Source organism: Prionailurus viverrinus, chromosome C1, assembly GCF_022837055.1.
Source record: "Prionailurus viverrinus isolate Anna chromosome C1, UM_Priviv_1.0, whole genome shotgun sequence".
In the NCBI taxonomy this organism is placed as follows: domain Eukaryota; kingdom Metazoa; phylum Chordata; class Mammalia; order Carnivora; family Felidae; genus Prionailurus; species Prionailurus viverrinus.
Genome location: NC_062568.1, coordinates 156,201,565 through 156,227,742, shown reverse-complemented (window position 1 = coordinate 156,227,742; position 26,178 = coordinate 156,201,565). Strand labels below are relative to the sequence as shown.

The 26,178-nt window shown below is 34.7% G+C and overlaps 1 protein-coding gene across 2 annotated transcripts in view; it reads right to left on the bottom strand.

Annotated features, from left to right (window-relative positions):
• ANKRD13C (ankyrin repeat domain 13C) overlaps nucleotides 1-26,178 on the bottom strand; it is a 92,201-nt gene that overhangs the window by 5,164 nt on the left and 60,859 nt on the right. The window contains exons 8-12 of one of the 2 annotated variants that reach the window (XM_047871001.1): nucleotides 23,204-23,335; nucleotides 19,951-20,112; nucleotides 9,446-9,525; nucleotides 7,653-7,751; nucleotides 2,430-2,530 (exon numbers count right to left, since the gene is read on the bottom strand). In XM_047871001.1, coding sequence (XP_047726957.1) covers nucleotides 2,430-2,530; nucleotides 7,653-7,751; nucleotides 9,446-9,525; nucleotides 19,951-20,112; nucleotides 23,204-23,335 — 574 coding nt within the window. The remainder of the gene's footprint in view (nucleotides 1-2,429; nucleotides 2,531-7,652; nucleotides 7,752-9,445; nucleotides 9,526-19,950; nucleotides 20,113-23,203; nucleotides 23,336-26,178) is intronic. The other variant, XM_047871003.1, reaches the window with a different exon arrangement.

Genomic DNA, 26,178 nt, shown 5'->3' with positions numbered 1-26,178 from the left:
AGAGAGAGAGAATCCCAAGCACGGAGCCTGAAGCTGGGCTCAAAGTGCTCACCCGATGTGGGACTCGAAGTCACAAACCGTGAGATCATGACCTGAGCTGAAGTCCGATGCCTAACCTATTATGCCACCCAGGCGCCCCAATTGGTTGAATCTTAAAAGGAGATAGATCTGAACAAAGTCTAACAGCTAAGAGAGAAAAAGCAGTAAAGAAGAGAGTCTGAATATAAAAGAGAAATAGGGGGAGATTGATAGAGCAAGCTTTTTAAAAGAGATGGGAGGAAAACAGATCCATAGTACAAATGGAGAGATTATTCAAGCTAAAAAGAGAGGCACCACTTCCACTGAGACAGGAAAGATAAAGGAAAAGATGGGACTTGCAGCAAAAAAAAAGTCTGTATGGGGAGTGGTGAGTAATAGGGAGGTATTGTTTCAGATCATCTTTTTTTGAAGCAAGCTTCTTTTTATTATTATTATTTTAGAGACAAAGAGAGAGAATGCAAGTCGGGGAGACAGGCAGAGGGAGAGAGAATCTTAAGTAGGCTCCATGCTCAGTGTGGAGCCTGATGTGGGGCTCGATCTCACAATCCTGGGATCATGACCTGAGTCGAAATCAAGAGTTGGATGCTCAATGGACTGAACCACCCAGGTGCCCCCGTGATTGTCTTTTTTTGGAACAAAGGAAGCAAAAATCATCTGCTTAGACTATGGGAGGAAATCGTGGAAGAAGAATGGAACTGGTGAAAAGAGGTTCAAATTTAGCCTTTGAGCAAAATGGAAGGAGAATAAAAAGATTTAAAGCTTTGGCTGATTTTGAAAACATACAATTGTCTTAACAACAATTTCTAAATTTTTTATAATTTTCCCCCTCAATTGTATTTTTTAGACTGAACACAGAAACCCAGGACCCAGACCCAGGACCAGAGTTTCATAGGATTAATGCAAAAGAGGGACAAAAAGACAAAAGAGAGAAAGGTAAGCAAATTCCTGAAAACTTTAAGTATACAAGCAAAAGATTGTCAATTCCTTGTTAAGAATGTGGTTCTAAACAGAGAAATGCCTGCAAAGAAGTATTGCAGACTCTTTTTTCCTTTTCACATAATCAGATTTTTCTTTTGCATACAAGTCTATATTGTATTGTGGGCATTTGGGGTTTGGGACTTAAATAGATGTGAATGCAGGGATAGTTTGAAACTGTCATATATTCAACCTGCCACTACTTTAGTTTGTCACTGTGCCTCTTTAAATACAGCACCTACAAGGGAGTCCATTGCTTCAACTATTTTCTGGCTATAGAAAATTACAGTGGGATTTTAAGCAGAAATGCTCACATAATGATCCCTACCCACAGCTCAAACACACATCTCTTGATCACTTTAATTTTCAAATCATTTCTGCCTAAGGTCTTATCACTGGTTTCTTCAAGTAGATACTGGGTTCCCAGTGATTTTTCATCACAAAGGGAATCATAATGACATTTTGAAAACATGCTTTAAAATCCATTTTAACCCTCAAAATGCTTACTTCCAGGTTGGGAAAGTTGAGAAGGTTATGTTTTTAGGAATTAAAGCATTATTTCTGAGAGAAAAGCATTTTGGCCTAATTATTGTGAAATGTGGTTTCAGTAATGTTGAATAAAAAAATAAAATATATCTGAGGGATTATATAAAGGTTATATTTATTATATATTATTTTTCTCTCCCACTGGAATGCAAACACTAAGAGAGACTTTGCTGTCTCTAACCCCTAGAAAAGCATCTGGCACATAGCAAGCACTGATTAAATATCTGCTGGCATATTAATGCCATCCAAACATAAAATGGGTGGTATGAAAGGTTCTCCTGAAGCTTAATGCTAAATATAAGTCTAAACTCCTAAAGAAACTTTTAACAGTCTCTTGTTCCCAGTTTTCTGATATACTTAAATAGTTAAATATGCACTACTATTGCATACAAAATGGGAGTTTACTATTTTTAAAGATCGTGCTTAAGATGAAATTAAGTTTAAACATTTAAGACTGAAAAATGAGGATTACTTTACCCATGAATACCGACTGCTGATCCCAGAAACATCCCCACTGTTCAGAAACTCAAGAGTCTGCTAAAACTTAGGGCTAAAATCCAGTCTCCCTATTTCCACGTTAAAAACATTATCACAGTGCATTGTAAGTTTACCTGCACCCCATTGTATGAAATACTCACATATCCCTTATATGTAAGTTAAATCCAGTAGAATTAGAAATGCACTGGGCACTTTATATAGTTGAAAACATGAATCTCAATCCGTATCATCACAGAAAAACTATAAAAACATAAGCAACTAGGAAATCATTTTCCTTCAAAAGCACATTTCTTATTAAATGTTAGTAAACAGTTCCATGTTTCTAATAGGCAATGAAATTACCTATTAGGAAATGTAAATTTTTCTCTTACCTAGTTTTACAGGAAAGCCTGGAGGAAGCTTCATCTGAACAAATTCTCTAAGCTTGTTAAAGTGCTTGAAGGGAGCTATTACTTCCAAAACATTCAATAATCTGAAAAATGGAAGGAGAAAAAAATGTTATCATTTTTCAAATTGATTTGTGTCCTTATGTTGTTTTATAACTATATGCATCAAACTCAGACAGTATTAACTTCTAGATGTTAAGGATGAGGAAATGTCACCTCCTTCATCCTCATGACTCTTTATTATTCTTTCTATTGTCAAAGTTCACAACTTCTACATTTGAATGTGAAGCCACAATTTCCACACTGTTTGACTTTAGATCTATACTTAAATGAACTCAAGGCTTACACCCATGTTCTTTCTGAAGTCTACACTTTCCTGAGTTCTTTACTTAGCCTCACTGTTTGAGTGGCTGTATTTCACTGTCAATTCTTTATGTGTGATGGGCTCTTATGTGCTTAGTATTCCTTGATTTCTTGCAGATTTCATAAATGAGTGTTCTGTTTTGCTAGAGGGCAATCTAGCTGGCATAAAATTTCAGCTTATGCTTCTTTCCCTCTGAATTACAATTTCATGATGTCTCCCAGGATTCAGTATTACACTAGTCATTAACTAGAACTTCTCCTTTCATCTTTTGGTTGGATGGATTTCATTTTTAAGTAGTAGTGTTTTCCTTTTTAAAAATTTTTTTAATGTTTATTTTTATTTTTGAGAGACAGAGTGTGAGTGGGGGAGAGGCAGAGAGAGAGACACACACAAAATCCAAACAAGGCTCCAGGCTCTGAGCTGTCAACACAGAGCCCGATGTGGGGCTTGAACTCACAAATGGTGAAATCATGACCTGAGCTGAAGTCGGATGCTTAACCAACCGACTGAGCCACCCAGGGGCCCCTAGTAATAGTGTTTTTCTTTCAAAGTGGACCCATGGCTGCTATATTTCTTGAATTCTTCTGTGTTTTCTTCAACTGCCTTGATATGTAAATGACATCTTAGCCAGATACACTACCTGATCACACTTTCTTTGTCTCCAAAATGCCAGAGATGTGAAAAAATGTAAAGCCAGGTTTTTAACCTCTTTTTTGGATTTGTCAACAACTGAAGTCCAATAGTCTAATTGGGATAATTATTGTTACAATCATTACTGATTTTTCTCATTAGAACATAATATTATGTTACAAACTCAGGGTTTCCTTACAGAAAAAACGTCTTTTATCCTATTTTGAATACTATTTTGTTTACATTTTGGAGGCTCTCTATATAAGTGGATCACCAATAATCCTTATGTTGAACCCTCTTTATCCTCCATAAACGCTACTTCTCCAATTCCTTTAATCTCTTTTCATAAATTCATTACGAACTATCGAATTTTATTTTCCAGCCACATCTACTGTGTTCACTGTTGTTTCTAATGTATTTATTTTGCAACAGTGTTATTAGTGCTTAATTTATTTCCTTAGCTTTATAGTCTTTATTTCATTCTATTATCATCTCTTCTTAGAATGATCCATTTCACTGATTTCACATTCCTTTTACGTTTTTCTTTTTCATTTCTTTTATGTTTATTTATTTCAGAGAGAGAGAGACAGAGCATGAGTGGGGGAGGGGCAGAGAGTGAGGGAGACATAGAATCAGAAGCAGGCTCCAGGCTCCCAGCTGTCAGCACAGAGCCCGATGTAGGGCTCAAACTCACAAACTGTGAGATCATGACCTGAGCCGAAGTCGGTCGCTCAACCAACTGAGCCACCCAGGTACATTTTACGTTTTTCTATAGCATTTATAAGGAATTTTCTTCTGTTCTTTGACCTATGTTATATTCTAGAATGAATTTTTTGTCTGGCTTTTATATGCTATGTTTCTTTTTTTCAGAAGGAATGGTTATAATGACCACATTTTATAAATACTAATGTACCTGTTTTTTGTCACATATTAACAGTGAAATTGGGATAACTCCTAACATTGATAGCATATTACAATTAGCCACATTTTCTTCCTTATTAGAACATAAAACTGGTATATCCAGTTTTATGGGTCAACTGGATCCAAGACAGGATGAATTATGCAGATTTGTATGCATGGCTAATGCCCTTGCCACATCTGGGAACTATCAATCTCCCTCTCTGATCTATAGATTGAGGGCTATACATAGGTCATTCTATTTTTCTATATTTGGGTTATTGAGGAGTATGAGGCATGTATATCCTTGGTAAAAAAATATGACTCTTTCTTTCTTCTATGAGAATTATTTTTTAATATACTAGGCCAGTTTAGAAGGGGAAGGAAGTAAGAAGGAAAAAATAGCCTGTGGCTTCAACTTACCCCTTACTTTAGAGAGGAGGCTAAAGCTATAGTTCTGTCAGTCAGCTCTATCGACCCACCTCTCCCATTCCACCCATCTCTCCAAACTGATTTTTTTTTAAATGAGCATCTGATAAGTACAGGTTTGAAAGGACATAATCAAGATGTTCATTGCAGTATTGTTTACAATGGTGAAAAACTACAATCAAAATGCTTATCAGTAGGGGTACAATAAAATAAAGGATAGTACATCAATACTACAAAATACCAAGGAAAGAAGAAAAAGACATAAAAATGTAATTATTGTGCAAATACTGAGATACACTCATTTTTATTTATTATTTATTTAATATAATTCATTGTCAAGTTAGCTAACATACAGTGTATGCAGTGTGCTCCTGGCTTTGGGAGTAGATTCCCATGATTCATCACTTGCATACAATACCCAGTGTTCATCGCAATAAGTGCCCTCCTTAATGCCCATCTCCCATTTTCCCCATTCCCCCAACCCCCTACCCCCATGAACCCTCAGTTTGTTCTCTGTATTTAAGAGCCTCTTATGGTTTGCCTCTCTCTCCGTTTGTAACTTATTTTTCCTTCCCTTCCCCTATGGTCTTCTGTTAAGTTTCTCAAATCCCACATATGAGTGAAAACATATATCTTTTTCTGACTGCCTTATTTCACTTAGTATAATACGCTCTAGTTTCATCCACATTGTTGCAAATGGCAAGATTTCATTCTTTTTCACCATCGAGTAGTGATCCGTTTTGTGTGTGTGTGTGTGTGTGTGTGTGTGTGTGTGTGTGTATAGACACATACATATATGTGTGTATATGTGTGTGTGTGTGTGTGTGTGTGTGTGTGTGTGTGTAGATAGATATGTATGTGTACATATACCACATCTTCTTTACCCATTCATCAGTTTATGGACATCTGGCTCTTTCAAATTATTTGGCTATTGTTGATAGCGCTGCTATAAACATTAGGGTGCCCCTATGAATCAGCACTCCTGTATCCTCTGGATAAATTCTAGTACTGCTATTGCTGGGTCATAGGGTAATTCTATTTTTAATTTTTTGAGGAATCTCCACGTTGTTTTCTAGAGTGGCTGCACCAGTTTGCATTCCTACCAACAGTGCAAGAGGGTTCCCGTTTCTCCACATCCTTGCCAACATCTGTTGTTTCCTGAGTCATTAATTTTAGCCACTTTGACCGGTGTGAGATGGATCTCAAAGTGGTTGTGACTTGTATTTCCCTGATGATGCGGGATGTTGAGCATCTTTTCATGTGTCTGTTAGCCATCTGGGTATCTTCTTTGGAAAAGTATCTATTCATGTCTTCTGCCCATTTCTTCACTGGATTATTTGTTTTTCAGGTGTTGAGACTGGTAGGTTCTGATACTAACCCTTTATCTGATAGGTCATTTGCAAATACCTTCTCGAATTCTGTTGGTTGCCTTTCAGTTGTGTTGATTCTTTCCTTTGCTGTGCAGAAGCTTTTTAACCTGATGAGGTCCCAATAGTTCATTTTTGTTTTTATTTCCCTTGCCTTTGGAGACATGTCAACCAAGAAACTGCTACAGCTGAGGTCAGAGGCTGTTAGTCCGTTTTCTCCTCTAGGGTGTTGATGATTTCCTGTCTCACATTTAGGTCTTTCATCCATTTTGAGTTTACTTTTGTATATGATATAAGAAAGTGGTCCAGTTTCAATCTTCTGCGTGTTGCTGTCCAATTCTCCCAGCATCATTTGCTAAAGAGACCATCTTTTTTCCATTGGACACTCCTTCCTGCTTTGTCAAAGATTAGTTGGCCATACATTTGTGGGTCCAATTCTGGGTTCTCTATTCTATTCCATTGGTCTGTGTGTCCGTTTTTGTGCCAATACCATACTGTCTTGATTACAGCTTTGTAGTAAGGAATGAATTGAAGCCCCAGGCTATTTTTTTTTTCCTTCTTAGTTCCTTCCCCCTTCTAAACTTGCCTACTGTACACTCATTTTTAAAACAAAAAACAAGGGGTGCCTGGGTGGCTCAGTCTGTTAAGTGTCCGACTTTGGCCCAGGTCATGATCTCATGGTTCATGGGTTTGAGCCCTGTGTTGGGCTCTGTGCTGACAGCTCAGAACCTGGAGCCTGCTTCTGATTCTGTCTCCCTCTCTCTCTGTTCCTCACCTACTTGCACTCTGTCTCTCTCTCTCTCAAAAATAATTACAAGATTTAAATAAAATAAACAAACAAACAAACAAAACTGGGGCGCCTGGGTGGCTCAATCGGTTAAGTGTCTGACTTTGGCTCAGGTCATGATCTCACACTTCATGAGTTCAAACCCTACGTTGGGCTCTGTGCTGACAGCTCATAGCCTGGAGCCTGCTTCTGATTCTGTGTCTCCCTCTCCCTCTGTGCCTCCCTCCCTCACACTCAGTCTCTCTCTCTTTCAAAACTAAATAAACATTAAAAAAAATTTTTTAAAAGAAAAAAAGAAAAAATAAATTATAAAGCAAAACTCACAGAACAAAATGTAAACTATCCCTCAAGCTTATAAAGAATGCAAAAACACGCAGAAAAATCTAGACAAAAATACTCTAGTTATTCACCAATTAACTATTAGTGAAATAGAAGTAAACTGTTATTTTTATTCTATAAACTTCCACGCTATTCGATTTTTTACAATAAACATATATTCATTTGCTACTTTTATAATTTAAAAACAATTTGAAAATGTATCTGGTTAAAGTAGTAAAAATGTTAATAATTTGTGAACCAGAAAATGTATATAAGGGTGACATAGTATCAAAGCAATGGCTATTTGCTTTTTCATTTCAAAGGCATCAAATGCAACACTCAGATGCAAATATCATTACAATCTTTAGGGTTTCACAGTTTCTTTCATAAACGTTTATAGTTTGTAACACACTTACGACTCAATTCCCAAGGGAAATTCCTGGCTCATGGCTATTGTAGCTTTAAACGTTTTCTTACTCTCTTTGCACACCAGTTCTCTACCCAGATGAGGAGCTCTAAAATGGGGGGAAAAAAATTAGGAAAACCTTTTCTACATGTTATCATCTTTCTATAAAGAATCTGTCATCTTCTAAGGACATCATTAATATTTTAATTTTTCTTACTCTGTGTAGAAATCAATTTAAATTATGTTAAAAGGACTTAAGACATATACAAGAAATGAGACAAGGGTAAAAAAAAGAAGAAACTAGCAGAGTGAAAAGTTCAGAAAAATGATCAAACTCAACAAATTTCATATTGAATATAATTTCAATAACCACTATTTTTAGGAATAATTCAAATCACTAGAAAAAATAAACTTTAAAATATTGTATATCTCTAAAATCACTTATCCAATTGAATCTCTTTTACTGTGTACACTTCTTAGCACTGACCAATAAGAAGAAAAAAATAAAGAATTTTATATTAACTATAGACTATTATAAGATGGAAACATTTTGGAGAAGTTAGAAAAGTATAATAAAAAACCCTAAATAGAAAAAAAAAATCGTCATGACAACTTCTTCCTAATCGTGGAAGTAGGCAATATTTTATTTTCTCCACCAAAGGAATAATATTTTCTATAAACAACTGTACCTTCTTTGACACAGTTGGCCAGAAAAAAAAAATCTTTTTACTTATTCATTTAAAATAAACCACTTTAGGGCACCTGGGTGGCAGTTAAGCATCCGACTCTTGATTTCAGCTTAGTTCACAATTTCACGGTTCCTGAGATAGATCCCCAAGTCAGGCTCCACGCCGACAGCAGCTGACAGCAAAGGGCCTCCTTGAGATTCTCTCTCTCCTTCTCTCTCTGCCCCTCCCCAGCTTGCATGCTCTCTCTCTCTCTCTCTCAAAATAAACTTTAAAAAAAAAATAAAATCATTTATTCACTCATCATCCTTTTATTCAATAAATATCTACTATATACAAACCATGTAATTGGTATTCTAGTAAGGATCAGTAATATAACATTTTTTAAATAATTTTCTTTAATGTTTATTTTATTTTTGAGAGAGAGAGAGAAAGAGAGAAAGTGAGCACAGGCAGGGGAGGGGCAGAGGCAGAGGGTACAGAGGATCCGAAGTGGGAGCCCAATGTGGAACTCGAACTGGCGAACCACAAGATGATGACCTGAGCCAAAGTCGGGTGCTCAACCGACTTAGCCACCCAGGTGCCCCAGGATCAGTAACAAAACATTAAGCAAAGTCTTTTGTAAGGATGATGAGAAGAAGTCTGGCACAGGCTAAAACAAAGAGATAAATGATAGGAGATGAGCTTAGAAAGGTAAAAAGTAGAAAAGCGGTGCATGGCTTTTCCCACCATGTAAAGTCTCAGCACAGTAACAGAATATAAAAGTTCACACATAATAATAGAAACACTCAAATAAGCAACTGCAGTGGGAAATTCCTCACATTATATTTTCTTTGAATGGCATCAGAAAGATGTGGGACAAAAGGAAACAGTGTTTGAGCATCAGGCAATATGAAAAACAACAATTCCATTCTGATGACACTTAATCGTATTTTTAAAAGAAAAAATAATTGCTTCAGACAAAACCATAATAGTAATTCTTTCTAAGATAATTTTACACCTGAATATTCATGTTTTTCCAAATTGTTCTTTCTAAAAACCAATGAACAAAATAAAACCAAAAGGAAAAAAACAACAACAACCCTTACTTTCCAAAATAAAATAAAAAAAAACTTACTTTCCATTTTCAGCAGATATATATTCTTCCCATGTAATAGTGTTCTGAGGAGGAGGGGTAAGGGACTGTCTTCGAACCGGCTGCCAAAAAATAAAAAGAAACAAAGAAAGAAGAGACAAAGAGAGGGAGAGGGGAAAGAAAAATGTCTTATTTTTAAAAATATAAAATAAAAACATAAAATAAACTATTTAAATTGCTAACGTACTTAAATCTCTTCAATATAATGCTTTAGGAAGTACTTCTGAGATAGTTCCATGGTGATTTAAGCTCCATCAGTAAGATTATTTTTTTTCCTAAATCTCAAATAAGACAAGTATCAAAGTAATAAAATCCATTCATTCAATGTTTTAATCATCTAAAATATTCCTCATATTATGCCAGATGTTGAACATGGGAACAAAAGAGAAATATAAAAACTAACCCTGACTTCAAGGAATTTACAATTCAGAGTTGGAAAGAAAAAAAAAACAAACATACAGACATAACAGTTAGTCAGAATTATAAAATATTACATGATTAAAGGCCAAATGAACTTACAAAAAACTGAGTAGTACTGAAGTTCAGAAAAAAGAACAACCTTCTATGGACAATAAATTGAGACTAGGAGATGGACGCTCAGATTTAAACGAAAACAAAATAAAAAGTATATTTTAGACAAGAAGAATTAATGATAAAAAAAAAAGTAGTTGATGTATTTGAACTGAAAAGGGAAGTTCAGAAGAGAGAGTAACAATAGTGATAAAGATCATATCAGTTTTTAAAACTTACATGTTGTCTTTGTTAAATATCAATTTGTATTACCACAGGATGGATTTGCAATAAGGACTAAGGGAGTGGCCGCAGAAATTGAAAACTGCCAAGACAAACTCATGGAGCAAAGGGCAATCAATGAAAGACTGATATAAATAACAAGATAAAGAGTCGACACTGGGAGAGGGCCCCATTCAGAGAAGTACCTTTCTTTCTGGATATTATGAGCATTAGATGTTAATAGGTAGGATATTAGAACTGTTAAAATCAAGAATTTTGAAGACAGCAAACTGGGTTGGAATCCCAGCTCCACTGGTAGTTGTAGAAATTTGGGCAAGTTACATTCTCTTATGTCGATTTAACTCCCCTGCAAAATGGGAGATGACCACCTATCTTATAGTTAAGAATTCAAGGAGTTAATGTATAGAAAGAGCATACTGCCCAGAACAGAATAAAGTATTCAGTAAATAACAGTAACAGTTATATCCAGGGAAGTTTCTAGAGGGCAGTTACAAAAAGAAAAGGGAAGAAATCAGAGTTAAAGATATGGGAATTCTCTGACTAGATAAAAAAAAAAAAAAAAAAAAAAAAAAAAACAAAAAAAAACAGGGTTGATGACTAAGTCCTAAAAATAACATGCATTGGTGGTTTTGGGGGGTGGTGGGAGAGACAGAAAGAAGCCAAATATTAACCAATACAGAAAAAAGAAAAATCAGAGCATCAACTTGTCAGAGAGGCCAAAAGACTGTTAAATACAATGATACAAAGACTTTTAAAGAGAAAGAAGCCTGAAAAGGGGCCATACATTTTGTTGGTCAGAAGTCATTGAGATCTCTGAATAGCATCAAAGGATGTCGTTAAAAAGGAAACTAACAGTGTCTGAACACAGGCAGTATGAAAGCTTTTCCATCTGTGAAAAGCTTACAAGAGACACACAGAAAGTAGGTTATCATCCAGAATAATGGGGGCTATGATTTAGGGATCTAAAGGAGGACATAAACTCACAGAGAAGGTGTTTCTGACTCAGAATGGAGTGGCCAAAGGTAAGTGCCAGCAATCATGGTTCCTGAGCAGTTGAGTCGAAAAGAAAGAGAACAAAATCACCAGTTGAAGGAGACTGAGGAAAGCACAATGGTGAGAAAAATGCGGTGTACTGGAAAACTGCAAGTGTAGTGTGTGTACTTAGTGGGAGTAGAGTATGTGAAGAGAAACTAGTAAGAAACAGGGATAAGGGAGCAAGACAGAAATGAGAAAAAGTAGTTTGTAAGGGTTTTGTGCACTGAGTAGGTCTGTATTTTTCTCAGGAAGCAACAGACAAATATTTTGAACAATATAATATGTTTTCTTTTGTTTTGTTTTGTTTTTTTTTTTAACACACACATTTTGGAGCCAGACTGATTAAACCCTGTCTTCACCAATTACCAACTGAGTTTGGACAAATTATTCAACCTCTTTTGTCTCAGTTTAGTCAACTATATAACCTCACAAGGTTGTTGTGAGGATAAAAAAGGCTGGTTAAATATAAAGTACTTAAAACAGTGCCTGACACATAGTAATTACTCTATACATTTTAGCTATTGAGCACAGGCATTACAAAGTTCAATCTATTTCAGGCAGAGCACTCTGGGAGCTGTGTGTAAGTTACAAAGCTATCTCTGTAATCCAAATGAGAAATGACAACAGCCTGCTGTTTCAAAATGGAAGGAGAAAAATAGATTCAAGAAATCTTCAACATTTTGTATTGATCAGACACAAGGGTAAGGAAAGTTAAAAGAAGTCTAAGGACAAATTTCATGTTGCTGGCTTGGGTAATGGTAGTGATAATGGTGCCATCACTCAAGACAGAGAAGACAGGCAGGAGGAACAAAATTGTTTGATCATATTTAAATATACTAAATTTTAGATACTTATGTTTATCCAAATGGAGTTGATGGAAAGCACTAAAGATCTGGTGATTAGGAGAAAAGTCACAGTCCAAAGTATATTTTGGGTGAGAGTTACCAGTATTTAAATGATAACAGAAGCATCATCAGATATGTATCCAACCAATGAGACATTAGAGACCACTAGTTGTCTACCTAGTGTCTATTCTCCCATTCTTTATTGTAAAATAAATAAATACTTACATACATAAATTAAATATATAAACAAACAAAACTCCCATTCAAATTTTTCGCTACACATATGACTTACTAGATTAAAGACTTATTTTTCTAGTCATCCTAGCCAAGTGTTACCATGTTACTAAGTTCTAACCAATGGGATGTGAGCAGAGTGATGTGTGCAACTTCTGATTGGGTCCTCAAACAAAACAGGCAAGTCCTCTCCTTCCAAACTATTCCAAACTATTATTAGGAATTACTACTATTCCTGCTAGCTGCAATACTAAATACATAATAAATAATCTTAAACCATGTGGATGAGAGTCACATCTAAGAATAGCAAAGAAATAAGACAAAAAAAGAGTAGGTCTGAGATTAACCCACAGAGCAGAGAAACCACACAAACTCAGATTTTTACAGAAGAAAAAAGTAATCAACACCAATTTAATACATGAAGTAGGACACTACACACAAAGCTGTGGTATGTGGCAATGGCTTAGTACAATGACAAGCAGGCTTAAAAGATAGTTAATGACCTTCATAAATATTGTGATATGAGGTAAAATAGTATCTTGTAGCATTGCAAAAGACAGACAGATATATGTTAACTAACAAAACCTGTAATTCTGGGGGAAAAGGCTAGAAAAACTTAAGACTGCTGCTCCAACACAGAAAAACAGCAAAAGCTAATCTCACCTCCATCTAAATTTCTAACTAAGTAGGCTATAATCAATTTCTCTTTGAACACTGCTTCAAATTTGTCTACTCTTGCTTCCAGTCTGGTTAATACTTATGTATATTTGACTATAACTGGTTTTATACTTGTATATATACATGTATTATCATACATATATACATATTATCATAATAAAGACTCATTTGCCAGGCTTGATTAGATAATGTGGCATGTCAGTTAAGTATATTTTTTCAGGTAATAAACTTCTCTAGGCAGTTCCTACTGTTTCTAATAAAATTCTTCCTAAACTGTACATTATACATTACCATCTTATAAAGAGACTGTAATAAATCTAATTTAACCTTTTATTGAGTACTTTACCTCATCATGATATCAATTATTATATTTTAATAAAGTCTTTCCTAGTTTATTCTAATTGGTCCTTTGTGACAAACTGACACTTGTAGTTACATCCTTTAGTGTTCCCTCAGCACTGCTACCATAGCTATCTAATGAAACAGGAAGACATGAAGGCTGCCACAGAATACCAGATGGTTTTCTAATGTTATTTCCCCAGGTCAGCAGGTTCTGTAACTGAAATGTTATCAAACCTTTCTTCATGATTAAATGCAAAAATTCAAATGCCTGTTTTCCTTGAAGCATATAAAAAATATTTTTAAATTTATTGCTAGGTTTGCCACTATTCTATTATATAGCAAAGGCTTCTGGAAGTTTAAGACGTTCATTTATTTTATATCTATGTATTCCTATTTAGATTTTATATACTTAAAAAATACATAAATAGTAATAGACTTTAACTCAATATTATATTTTAAATATTTATATATTTAAATATATAATATATAAATTATATACACACACATAATATATACATAGTTTGTACACAATAAATGCTTTTACCAATGACTCTCTATCTAAGGTATAAATGGAGAATTGTTCCCTCCTCTAACAATAACTGGTTAGAACAAAAAGGGAAAAAAGCACCAAAAACATAGGAGCAAGTACCCATGACTTAAGAATTTCTGAGCACTTAAGTTTTCCTATAAAAAATATTGTCAAGGGGTGCCTGCCTGGGTGGCTCAGTCGGTTAAGTGTCTGACTGTGAATCAGGTTATGATCTCGCAGTTCATGAGTTCGAGCCCTGCATCAGGCTGTCTGCAGTCAACAGAGAGCCCACTTCAGATCCTCTGTGTATCAAAAATATACACTAAATATGAAAAACATATCTGGAAAGGAGGGAGAGGAAGAAGAGGCATGGCAAACTAGTTAAATGGCAAACAATTCCTCTTAAATGCTATCTATAAGTTATTTCTTATGGAAATTAGAAAAAATATTTGCCTAAAAAAAAGAAGTAACTCAAAGCTATTCATTTACAACAAAGAATATAAATTTATTCTGAAAAAAATTAGACATTTATTTTTAAAAACTGAATTTCTATTAAAATGTGGCTTAAAAATATTATTTTCATGTTTTTTTAAATAATAAGAATAATTATATTTATTTTCTAGGTTCTTGAAATTTTCAATAATGCTCCAAAGCCAAACATATTATTTACTAATATGCCTTTTATGAACATAATTTTTTAAATACCACAATACTGATTTTTTTTTTTACTACATTTACCAACAGCATCTCTCCAGGATGGTATCTTAAGGTTCTGCCACTCCTCTTCCAACTTCAGCTTCCCAATATTTTGAAAGAAATTCTAAGACATGTTAAACATCTGAATATACAGAAAGAAGCAACTACGACCAAGGCAGACTGGAAAGGAATATACTTAAAGCAAGAACAGATTGGGTTAAGGGTCCTATGTTTTTTTAAACTCCTGTATATGTTTTTTTAAACTCTGTTAAGATTATAAACATAGTTCATCATTAAAACTCAACAGATCCCTCCCTTTACTCTTTTTTAACCCAAATTTTTAAACTTTTGCATGTTAATTTATATATACCTTTCCTAAAAAGCTCATGTAGGTTTAAAAGAACTATATTCCTAAAATTACCTACAAAATGCATTCAAATATTTCTCTCTTTTAATTCCCACTATTGAATATAATTAAACTAGTATCAATTTCATGCTGCTTTTCATGTGTTAGCAAATTCTATCTAAGAAAATACACGCACACACAAACACACATACACACACAAACACAGCTTTTTGTATCTTTTTTATAATTAGACCTATCAATACTATTTTGATGTTCTTGCATCCTGTACCTTACCTGATTCAGCCAAATCAAATTATATGTATAGATGAATATCTGACAGAATTACTATTTCCTTTAAATTTCTTCTAAATATTTATAATTGAACTCCAAAAAATTCTCAAATGTAATTCTTCAGTTCTTCCCTATCAAAAGTCCAAACTACATATGAGATACATACTTCCTTCATTCTAAAACAATTAAAAATATAATCTTATAAGGATTATAGAGCTAACAAATAACAATATAGTCATGGCTCTTAGTAATTCTTAATAAATTACTTCTGCCAGGTTGCAAATTAGTATAATGATTTTTTAAAATTCACACTGATATAAAAAAATCCCTTCTAAGGTCAGGTAAAAGGCATGGCACCTGCTCTCAGGACTTTTATTCAACATTATATTGTAGTGTTACTTCCCAGTTACTTCCCAGTATAATAAGGTAAGAAAAACAAACAAAGGCAAAAAGATTACCAAGGAAAAAGTAAACCTTTATTACCTGATGATATGGTCATCTGTAGAAAACCCTAAGAAATCTATAAAAACGATATAACTAATATATAAATATCATATATATTCCTATATACTATCAAGGAACGACTAGAAAATGAAATCCAAACACATTACTATACTAAGTGCTTGACAGATAAATTTAGTAAAATAATGTGTAAGACTCGTATACTAAAAACTACAAAACACTTCTGAGATAAACTATAAAAGACCTAAATAAATGGAGAGACATACCATGTTCATGAAATACAAGATTCAATATTTTTAAGATATCAAGTCTCCAGACTTTAATTTACAGATTCAACAGTACCTCAATAAAAATTCCAGCAGGTTATTCAATGGAGGAAGCATAGCTCTTTTTATTTTAATGGTGTTAAATCAACTGGCCATCAAAGGCAAATAAAATATGGAAGGAAGGAAGGAAGGAAGGAAGGAAGGAAGGAAGGAAGGAAAAGAAAGAAAAGAAGAAAGAAGTAAAAAGACATTACACCTTATACAAAATTAACTAATTCATGGACTTAAGTGTAAAATGTAGAAATATAAGACTATATCAAAAACATATAGAAGAAAATCTTAGGGACTTGCAGATAAGCATAGTTTTTAGACTTGGTGGAAGCAATAAAACAAAAACTGATAAACTGGTCCTCATCAAAATTAAAAACTTTTCCTTTCAAAAAACCCATTTAATAGGATGAAAAGATAAGCTACAGAGTAGGAAAAAAATACCTGTACACACATATGACAAAGAACTAGTATCTAGAATATATAAAGAACTTTGAAAACTCAACAGTAAAGAAACAATCCAATTAGACAATGGGAAGACATGAAGAAACATTTTATCAAAGAGGATATAAATCTGTATATTTTATAGCAAATAAGTACATGAAAAGACATTCAACTACCACAAAACCCAGCAACTGCACCTGGACCTGACTGTAGTCTTTGTGTGTGTGTGGAGGGGAGGAATATGAACTCTTCACTATGGAGGGAGTTTTGAATGGACCAGAGCAAGAACAAGGTCTGGGCATTCTAGAGATAAGTATTGAGAGAGGACTTCAAATACCTCCATTCAACCTCCGTCTATACTTTCTAATTGATTAAGTTCTTCTTTCCAGTTATCTTTTAACTTGGGCAAAAACCCTACATGCAAAGCATCCCTTGATAGAAACTCAAACTATTCCTTTCAGCAATAAAAACTGTCAAGACACCAGCAAGACCCTGTGTGACTGACCTCAAGACAATGATCAACCTGACCTTTACTGTCCAGCTGCACGTACTCACTGACCTCTGTCCCACATTTTCCTTGCATAAACCCAGAAGTACTGTCAGCACTTTGGATAGTCTTTGAGACATCAGTTAGCTGTGTTCCCAGTGTTGGCCTCACTGAAATAAATTCCTTTCTTGTTTCACCACCACTTGTCTCTCTGCCTTTGGATTTTGTCAGTGGCAAGTGGCCTAACCTACTCTGTTTGGGATCATCAGAGCCAAGTGCTCTTGCACCCATGGGCCCCAGTTACAGTATGAACAGTACACAGAGTAGATACATCAAACAACTAGCATGAACCATGGTCCAGAGCCATCAGGGCAGTGGGGCACACAGAGTCCTAGGGCCCACTCCTTAAGGGTCCCCCTTGCCCATTTACCCCTCATGCACACACACAAACAGCCAGCTTCATGCATTCCCAAAGAGACCATTTAGAACATTTATTTACCAAAGAAATAAAGACTTATGTCCATACAAAAACCTATATGTGAATGTTTATGACAGCTTTACTCATAAATGGCCCCAAACTGGAAACCCAAATGTCCTTCAACAGGTGAATAGTTAAGCAAACTATGGTACATTCATACCATGGACTACTACTCAGTAGTAAGAAGAACAAACTACTGATATACACACCTGGAAAAACTACCAGGGAATTAAGCCTAGTGAAGGAGGAAGAAAGCCAGTATCAAAAGGTTATATACAACATCCTTGAAATGACCAAATTTTAAAAATGGAGAAACAGATTAATGGCTGCCAGGGATAATGGACAGGGAAGGGGCAAAGGGGCAAAAAGGGAGGTGTGCCTATACAAGGGGAAGGAGGGATCTTGTGGTGATGGCCATGTTCTATATCTTGCCTATAAATGCAAATACCCTGCTTGTGATGATATTACTGTTTTGCAAGATGTTAACACTGGAGGAAACTGGGTGAGGCATATATAGAATCTCTCTGTATTATTTCTTACAACTGTGTATGTGAACCTACAATTATCTCAAAATGAAAAGTCAAATTAAGAAAAATCAAGCAGGCATTTATGTAAAAACTGATTGATCTACAGATTCAACATCATCCTATCAAAATCCCATCAAGTTTTTTTCTTTTATACAAATTGAAAAACTGAATCTAAATATTCATCAAGAACGATACAGTTCAAGGGGCTATGATTCACACAGGAAGTGTTTCCTTTGATTTCTGACCAGAAGTCAAAAGCTAATTAGTTAATTTATTTCATATTATTTTGTTCTATTATATACCTATTCAGAATTTTTAACAAGCCCAATAAAATTTAAATCACAGGGCAAGTCCAAAGAAATAGCCTTTTATCTGGTCAATAATGGGAGAGGGTAGCAGCTTTGTTAAAGATGGAGCTCAGCATTCCCTCTCTCAGTTCATCTTCTCCATATCTATTTCCTAAGCACATCATGTCCTACTGCTCAAGAGATCAGTAAATACCCGAAGGCTTCCAGAAAATGAAACCCTGTGAGGCTCTATCCCATGGCCCAAAGAAAGTAAGTACAAGAGGATCTGGCAGAAAGGGGACAGGTCCACACTACACTGGCATAATCACAACTTTAACATTTAATGAGGATTGTTAAATACTTCATATCCTGTACTTATTTAACTAAACTATGGCTGAGTCACTTAAACACATGAACTTTCTAAACATTAAAATATTTTCCTGGCATGCACAGCATTACCATGAATTAGCTGGAACCTGGCATACTAATCTGAAATGGTTATCTATTGCTAAAACATAATCTGACACCATAGGAGAGACTAAATGTTCAAGGAATTCAAGCCTCCTCAAAATAACCTTTAAACTTTTTGCTATTGTGACACATTTTACACTTCAAACCAGCACTCATACATATACATATTTACAAACACATACACCCCTGAAACTTGGTTTCATAAAGAAATAATGACCTATACTACATGTGATGTCCTCTGGTTTTACTCTAACATCATTATTTAGATTCTAGTTTTTTTCTCTTTTAAAAAGGGTGGTCACAGCCTACTAAATTGATTTCATAAACTACTAAGGGGTCCCTATGGTGCCTTCGATTTGAAAAACACTGCTATACAAATGTAGTAAAATGTTAACATTTGGGGAATCCTGATGAAGAGCATCCAGGAATTCTTTGTACTGTTTTAGTTGGTTTTTGTAAATCTAAAATTGTCAAAATGAAAAATAAATTTAGGAACCCATCCAATTCATCTGATTAGGGAATAAGATTGCAGAGGCAATGATGATGTCCCATGTACCTTAGTATTTCCTAATTTCCCCTCCCCTTTCCTTACTGGCACACAATTCTTTACAGAAAGCATGCTCTCAATATACACATGCTGAATAAAAAACTTATGGGAAAGTATAGATTAGAAATGACTTCATTGGGGCGCCTGGGTGGCGCAGTCGGTTAAGCGTCCGACTTCAGCCAGGTCACGATCTCGCGGTCCGTGAGTTCAAGCCCCGCGTCAGGCTCTGGGCTGATGGCTCAGAGCCTGGAGCCTGTTTCTGATTCTGTGTCTCCCTCTCTCTGCCCCTCCCCCGTTCATGCTCTGTCTCTCTCTGTCCCAAAAATAAATAAAAAACGTTGAAAAAAGAAATTTAAAAAAAAAATAAAAAAAAAATAAATAAAATAAAAAAAAAAGAAATGACTTCATTAAGGAGCTGGGCCTTCAGAGCAACAGATTTCAGTTGATGAAGTAGGAAAAACATATGCAAAGGGACACAGATTAAAAATTAACACTGGGTTTCATGCTTATAAAATGAGTTTAATCTGTTAATGAAGACTCAAAGACCAAGAATAAATTCACAAAAAAGTCACCAAAGGCCCTATCACAGAAAAATAAAAGGTGACACATGGTAACAAACAAACAAACTAATCTATGAATGTTCTTCTATAAACTCACTGAGCGCCAGGAATGAAGTCTACCCCTTCTCTCTTTAGAAAATTGTAAATTAGAAATATTATACCTCAAAATTCTGTTCCATTATGTTTCCACCTTTACTCAAACTCTCCATAATGGCCTTATTTCGAAGAATATCTTCTTCACTAAGATGTTCTCTTCTTTTTCTTGATTCTAAAACAAGTCCATTCACCAGATAAAAGTCTGCCAAAAAGTTTCCTACTCTTTCCTAAAACAAAATTAAATAATCAAAATAATAAAACATTCAAATATTTCAGAATAATAAAACAAATTAAGTTTATCTTAGATCAAAAAGAAAGTTTCAAAGTAATACACAATATTTTTCCATAAACATGTAACATTTAGGTGAAAATAAATATTCACTTGGTACTTGAACTTAACAAATTATTTTATACATTTTATTAAATTTAAGAATATATATATACAATTACACATTTAAAATTTGTAAAGGAAAATTTAAAACACCCAAGATGTATGGTAGTTAATCTGCAAATGAATTAAATCTAAATAGAAATACCACATAGTATTCCTTTAAAATCTACTCCCAAGTAGCACAAAGCTATCTGAAAACTTTATTTAGCTGATAGTCAAACACCATGAGTAACAAGGAGGGGTCAGGGATAATTACTGTTCCCATTTTATAGATAGAAAAAAAAAAGTGGAATAAAAAGAAATAATCTAAATTACATAAGAATCTCTAGCATAACTAGAATTAATTACCTGTTCCAATACTCTATTCTCTAACAGGATCAAACTTCAAGTTACAGCTGCTTGCTGCTTTCAATAAAGAAGAGAGAACAACAGAATAGTTTTGCTCACCAATACAATTACAATTAAGTGCTTACATTATGGATTAGGGATAGGGAAACTCAAGTGATATAAATGATATCAAGAAAAGAATTATTTCCTTTCAATGAAGTCCTTCTTCAACATTAACCTTCACCTTTTTCAGACCCATGGGTGGTCAGTTTCAAACAGCTTACTACAAAAAACATGATCAATAACTTACTGAAAACAAGCTTCTCATTTCTACCTGCATGCAAATCACTTGGTCTCCATCCTCTGATATTTCCTGGCATTCCAAAACTATGTGTTTAGAGTTATTTCCATGTCCACCTTGTTTTTGGTGGCCTCCTTACCAGTCACCAAAAAGTAAGGCATTCTGCACCTGTTTCTACCTACAAAATGGGAACCATAAGTATTACTGACTCCCTCCTTACCTGTCAAAGATTTAAGAAGATCACCTAGACGCTGTTCAAGAGCTTTGAGCTGCTTAGCAGTAGTACTAGATGAATAGCAGCTTCAATTTTTATCTTCTCTTGAGGTGATCCTCTAATGCTGTCCAGAAGAACAGAGTACAAACAAATAAGACTTCAAGCCAACAAAGGGATTGCAGTGTAGGAGCTCACAACTAGGAATCCTATAATACTATTTGTTGCCAAACAGGCTTAGAGAAGAAAGTTGAGGAGCCTATATCTAAAAGTGAGAATTTTTCTGTGGCTGAGCAATACTCAGGTGATAATTCTCACTTTTTGAAATCTTCTAATGAGAAAGAATTTATTAAAAGTAAATTATCATATCAATAAAAATTCTAAGTGTATATTCTTCATAATCCAGCCATTCCATTTCTTGTTGTCTATAATAGACAATGAAAGGGCATGTAAATGGATGATAAACACAACATCATTTATAATGGCAGAAAACTGGGCACAAATGTGTGTTATTCATCAAAATGTCCATAAATAAGAGACTGGATAAATAAACTACAATCCATACTATGGAATACTATGCAGTTGTTAAAAAGAATGAAGTGGCACTACTGATAAGAAAAAGCTTCTAAACAAACTAAAGAGTGGGGAAAAAAAGGTCCAAACCAGTAGATATAACACTAGAAAAAAATAAAGAAATATCAACAACTAAAGCTACATATTACTAGGGATACATATTTATGAATGCAGAACATAAAAATCCTTTACAAAGGGCTCTGGGGACTGAGTACTCGTAAAGGGGTACTTTATAACTTTATGTATAAGGTTGTATGGTGATTACTTTTGTATCAACTTGGCTAGACTATGGTGCCCAGCTGTCTGGCTTAACATGTCTCCATGTTGCTATGGAGGTATTTTTTAGATGTAATTAACAGTTAAATCACTAGACTTAGAATAAAGTAGATTACCCTCCACAATGTGGGTAGGCTTCATTCAAACAACTGCCAACCTTAAGAGCAAAGACTAAAATTTCCAAAAGGAAACGAAATTCTGCCCCAAGGCTGTGACACAGAAACTCTGCCAAAGATTCTAGCCTGTAGATTTTAGATTCAAGACCACATCAACTCTTACCTGAATTTCTGACCTGCTAGAGTGCTCTACAGATTTCAGAGTGGCCATCACCTATATTCACATACATCAATTCCCTTAAATAAATCAATCTCTTCCATACTCCTCCCTCCTTCTCTCTCTATATCTATATATTTATATAGAGATATACATATATCTAGATAGAGATACAGACAGAGATCTACTGATTTCCTCAGAGAACTCTAATACAAGCTGTTTTTATTTTTCCAGGAAGAATATGTTCATTTCTACCATGTGTAATGAAACATAATTTTAAATACATAATTTTTAAAAACAATAAATCTTGGCCTTCACCTGTATGATTTATTCTTAACTTTAAAACTTTACCAAATGCTTCTTCATATGTCTAATTAAACATTTTTAACATATTTTGAATAGTCTTATATAACCTCTTGCTGGCAGATGAAGTGGGAATTATGGAAAGAATTTACAATTCACTAATGAGGGAATCTCCATGGAAATTTAATTTAATGACAGTGTTATAGAAATGTAAGCTTATTTAATTTTAGTCATATATATGGACTACTGAGAAATAGATTCTGAGTGAGTAAATAGTTTTGAAGTCAATGTGGAAACAATAAAAAGGTCCAGGGAAATGAATTCAAAAGTGTATCCCTCTTAATGGTCTTCTTAAGGAATAAAAGCATTAGAAATATAATAGAACCATGTGAAGACACTGTTCCCTGTAAATAACAAGGCAGTTGACATCAAGAATCTTTCCCAACATAAAATTCAAATGAGCTAAACTTTCTCTCCTGGCTTCTGTAAAAATAACTTCCAACTCTGTAAACAACCATTATAATTCCCTATCTTTGATTCAAGGAGGAGAGAATAAACTACTGGAAAATAAGTCAGTAAGCTTCCTACACCTCCACCACATTATTTTGGCAACATTAAAAAATAAACAATTTTGTAAACTGAAAAATCAAGATTGGCACATACTGTTTTATCTTCCCGAAAAAGCCATCCTGTTTGGGCACGTGTGAAAGAAATTGATTTGGTTGATAAAGTTGCAGAGTAAATATCACTACTCATTAAGATGTCAACCTCTTCTTCTGTTTCCATCTCTGATTCCTGCAGTGGGAACAAAAGTTAAATATAAAAATCTATGTTTTCAAAGGTTATTAGTACTACATACGAAAATAATCAACAAATTAAAATGTTACAGATTTCAAAAAACAAAAGGTCAGATTCTAAAAAAATGTGAAGTACTACTTATCCTAAAAACCAATTACAGAAGTTTAAACTCCATATATCTAACTTAGAATTATGATTAATTATAAGTCTATATATACAGGGTACATGAAATACAATACTTTGTGTTCAAAATATGTCATGGAAACAATACTGACTTATCCATTACAGAAATATAGAGTATGTAGAGCCATTTTAAAAGATTAAGAATTAAGTTGACAGGTCTGAGACAAAATTCCCATATAAAGGTTTTTTTTTAATACAGATGAATCTTACTTTAATTCTTTTTTCATCCAAAGACCCACCACTATCATTTGAGCCTTTCTTTCCTAATAGCTATAAAATGGAAGGAAAGGGGAGATGAGGAGAGAAGAGAGGAAGGAAACTTTCTCTATATTCCTTATAGAAAGAAATGGAATCTGAAAATATCAACCCATGGTTTCTAAACTTAGTAAGTAGTCTTATTTCAAGTTTATCCTCTACATATTCCCCAGGGCTGGCATATAATAACTGATTTTTTTTTTTTTTTGCTTATTTTTTATTTTTGAGAGAGAGAGACAGAGCATTAGCTGGGGAGGGGCAGAGAGAAAGGGAAAAAACAGAATCCAAAGCAGGCTCCATCCAGGCTCCGAGCTGTCAGCCCAGAGCCTGAAGTAGGGCTTGAACTCATTAACAGAGATCATGACCTGAGCCAAAGTCAGACACTTAACCGACTGAGCCACCCAGGCACCCCTGATTGTTATTGTTTTAAATGAGAAAAAAAAGATTTGTGTTTGCTTCAGAGGCAGAAGACTTACTGATCAGGTATGGGACGGTAAATGAGTAGGTATAAAATGAGGTTCTGTCCTGTAACAGGCCAAGAGAGAGAGAATCTCTGATACTTTCAGACTACAGTGTCCTAAGGGGGGGGGAAGGAAGAGAGAAAAGGCAGAAACTGGGGAATAAGAATTGTCCACAGGATTTACATCCTGATTTCTAACTTCCTGAGAGGTCTGTTTTCTATTCTTCCCCACCAAACTTCACACAGATTTAGTCCATTTCTGAATCTATGGAACTACAGAAAAAAACAGCAATACCTTGGGACTGCAATAGTACCATTTCCTGCACACTTACAAGAGAAAAATGAAAAATCTTGACATTAATGCTAAAGCTAAAGAGGTAAAAACGTAGTCCCAGTGAACAAACTAATTCTGAACACAATTTTCTAAAGAAAAACTTTGGCTGTCATGGTTGCATAGAACTAACTGTTAAACATTGTTTCAAATGTGTTATAAATCAATTAGGATTTTATGTATTAGCTTGCGAACAACACTTTAGATAAATAACACTATCTATGAAGAAATGTGCCTTAACTTTTGAAAACCCTCTTTTCAAATAAACTTTTGGAACAGAACTCTTCTATAAAATCATAGACTGACCATCTCCTAACCACATCATTGAAAAAGACCAATTGTTGATTCATTCATTCAACAAACATTTATTGAACAGCTATTATTTATGTATATTAGTATAAGCAACTACTCCCTGTTTGAGGATTAATGTTTAAAATCTAGCTTTGCTGTATTTTTTTAGGCATAAAACACACACACACATACCCTAAATACCAATCCTTTAGTGATCTCATTGATACTATAACATTAGCTAATACTTATATAAATAGCCTTAATCTCTGGCTTCTATTTCAATACCATGCTTCTAGCTCATTTGTTGCCTAGTTAGCTATCCTGTTGTCTTTAATATGCAAGAGCTCAAATTATTTAACAAATTATCCGAGAGTCTAGAATAAAGGCTGGTAAACTACGGCCAGTAGGGCAAATCCAGTGTACCACCTGTTTCTATAAATAATATTTTATCGGAGTATAGCCATACTCATTCATTTCAATACTGTCAATAGTTGTGACAGAGACCATCTGGTCCAAAAATATATCTAAATATCTGAAACATTTACTGTTTTTCCCTCTACAGAAAGAGTTTGCCAAACTCTAGCCTAGAATGCACTGATGCAAAATATCAGGAACCAGAGAATACAACTAAAAGAACCACAGGGAACAGAGTAAGAAAGACATATAAATGAATATAGCATTAGAAGCTCCATGATACCAGATTTAGTGGGAGCATAAAGAATATAATGGTCTCCTGGCAAGGGAAGAAGTGACACTAAGTAGGTGTCCCACAAGTGTGGAAGTGGTGCAAGAAGAGCATTCCAGGAAGCAGAAACTGTGAACAATGGAATGAAGTACTATATAGCCTGGCACATCTGAAAAACTGTAAACAGCTCAGTAATAAGGGTATCTAAGATAGCAAGGTAAAAACAGGGCAGAAAAGTGAGCAAAAGCCACATCACAGAAGGTTCCATGCCATGCCAAGGAATTTGGATTTCATTCTTTAGGAAATAAAGACCTTTTATTTTTTTTTATTTTTTTAAGATTTTTTGTAGAAGTTTACTTATTTGGGGGTCGGGGGCAAAGAGAGAGAATCCAAGCAGAATCCACACTGTCAGCACAGAGCTTGATCTGGGGTTCAATCCCACAAACTGAGACATCATGACCTGAGTCAAAATCAAGAGTTGGATGCTTAACCAACTGAGCCACCCAGGTGCCCCAAAATAGAGATCTTTTAAAGTACATTTAAGGAAGGCAGATTTCATGAATTTGCTTTCAATGTTCAATCTATCTCCAATATGTGAGATAATTTAGAAGCAGACAAGAAGGGGGACAGGAAGA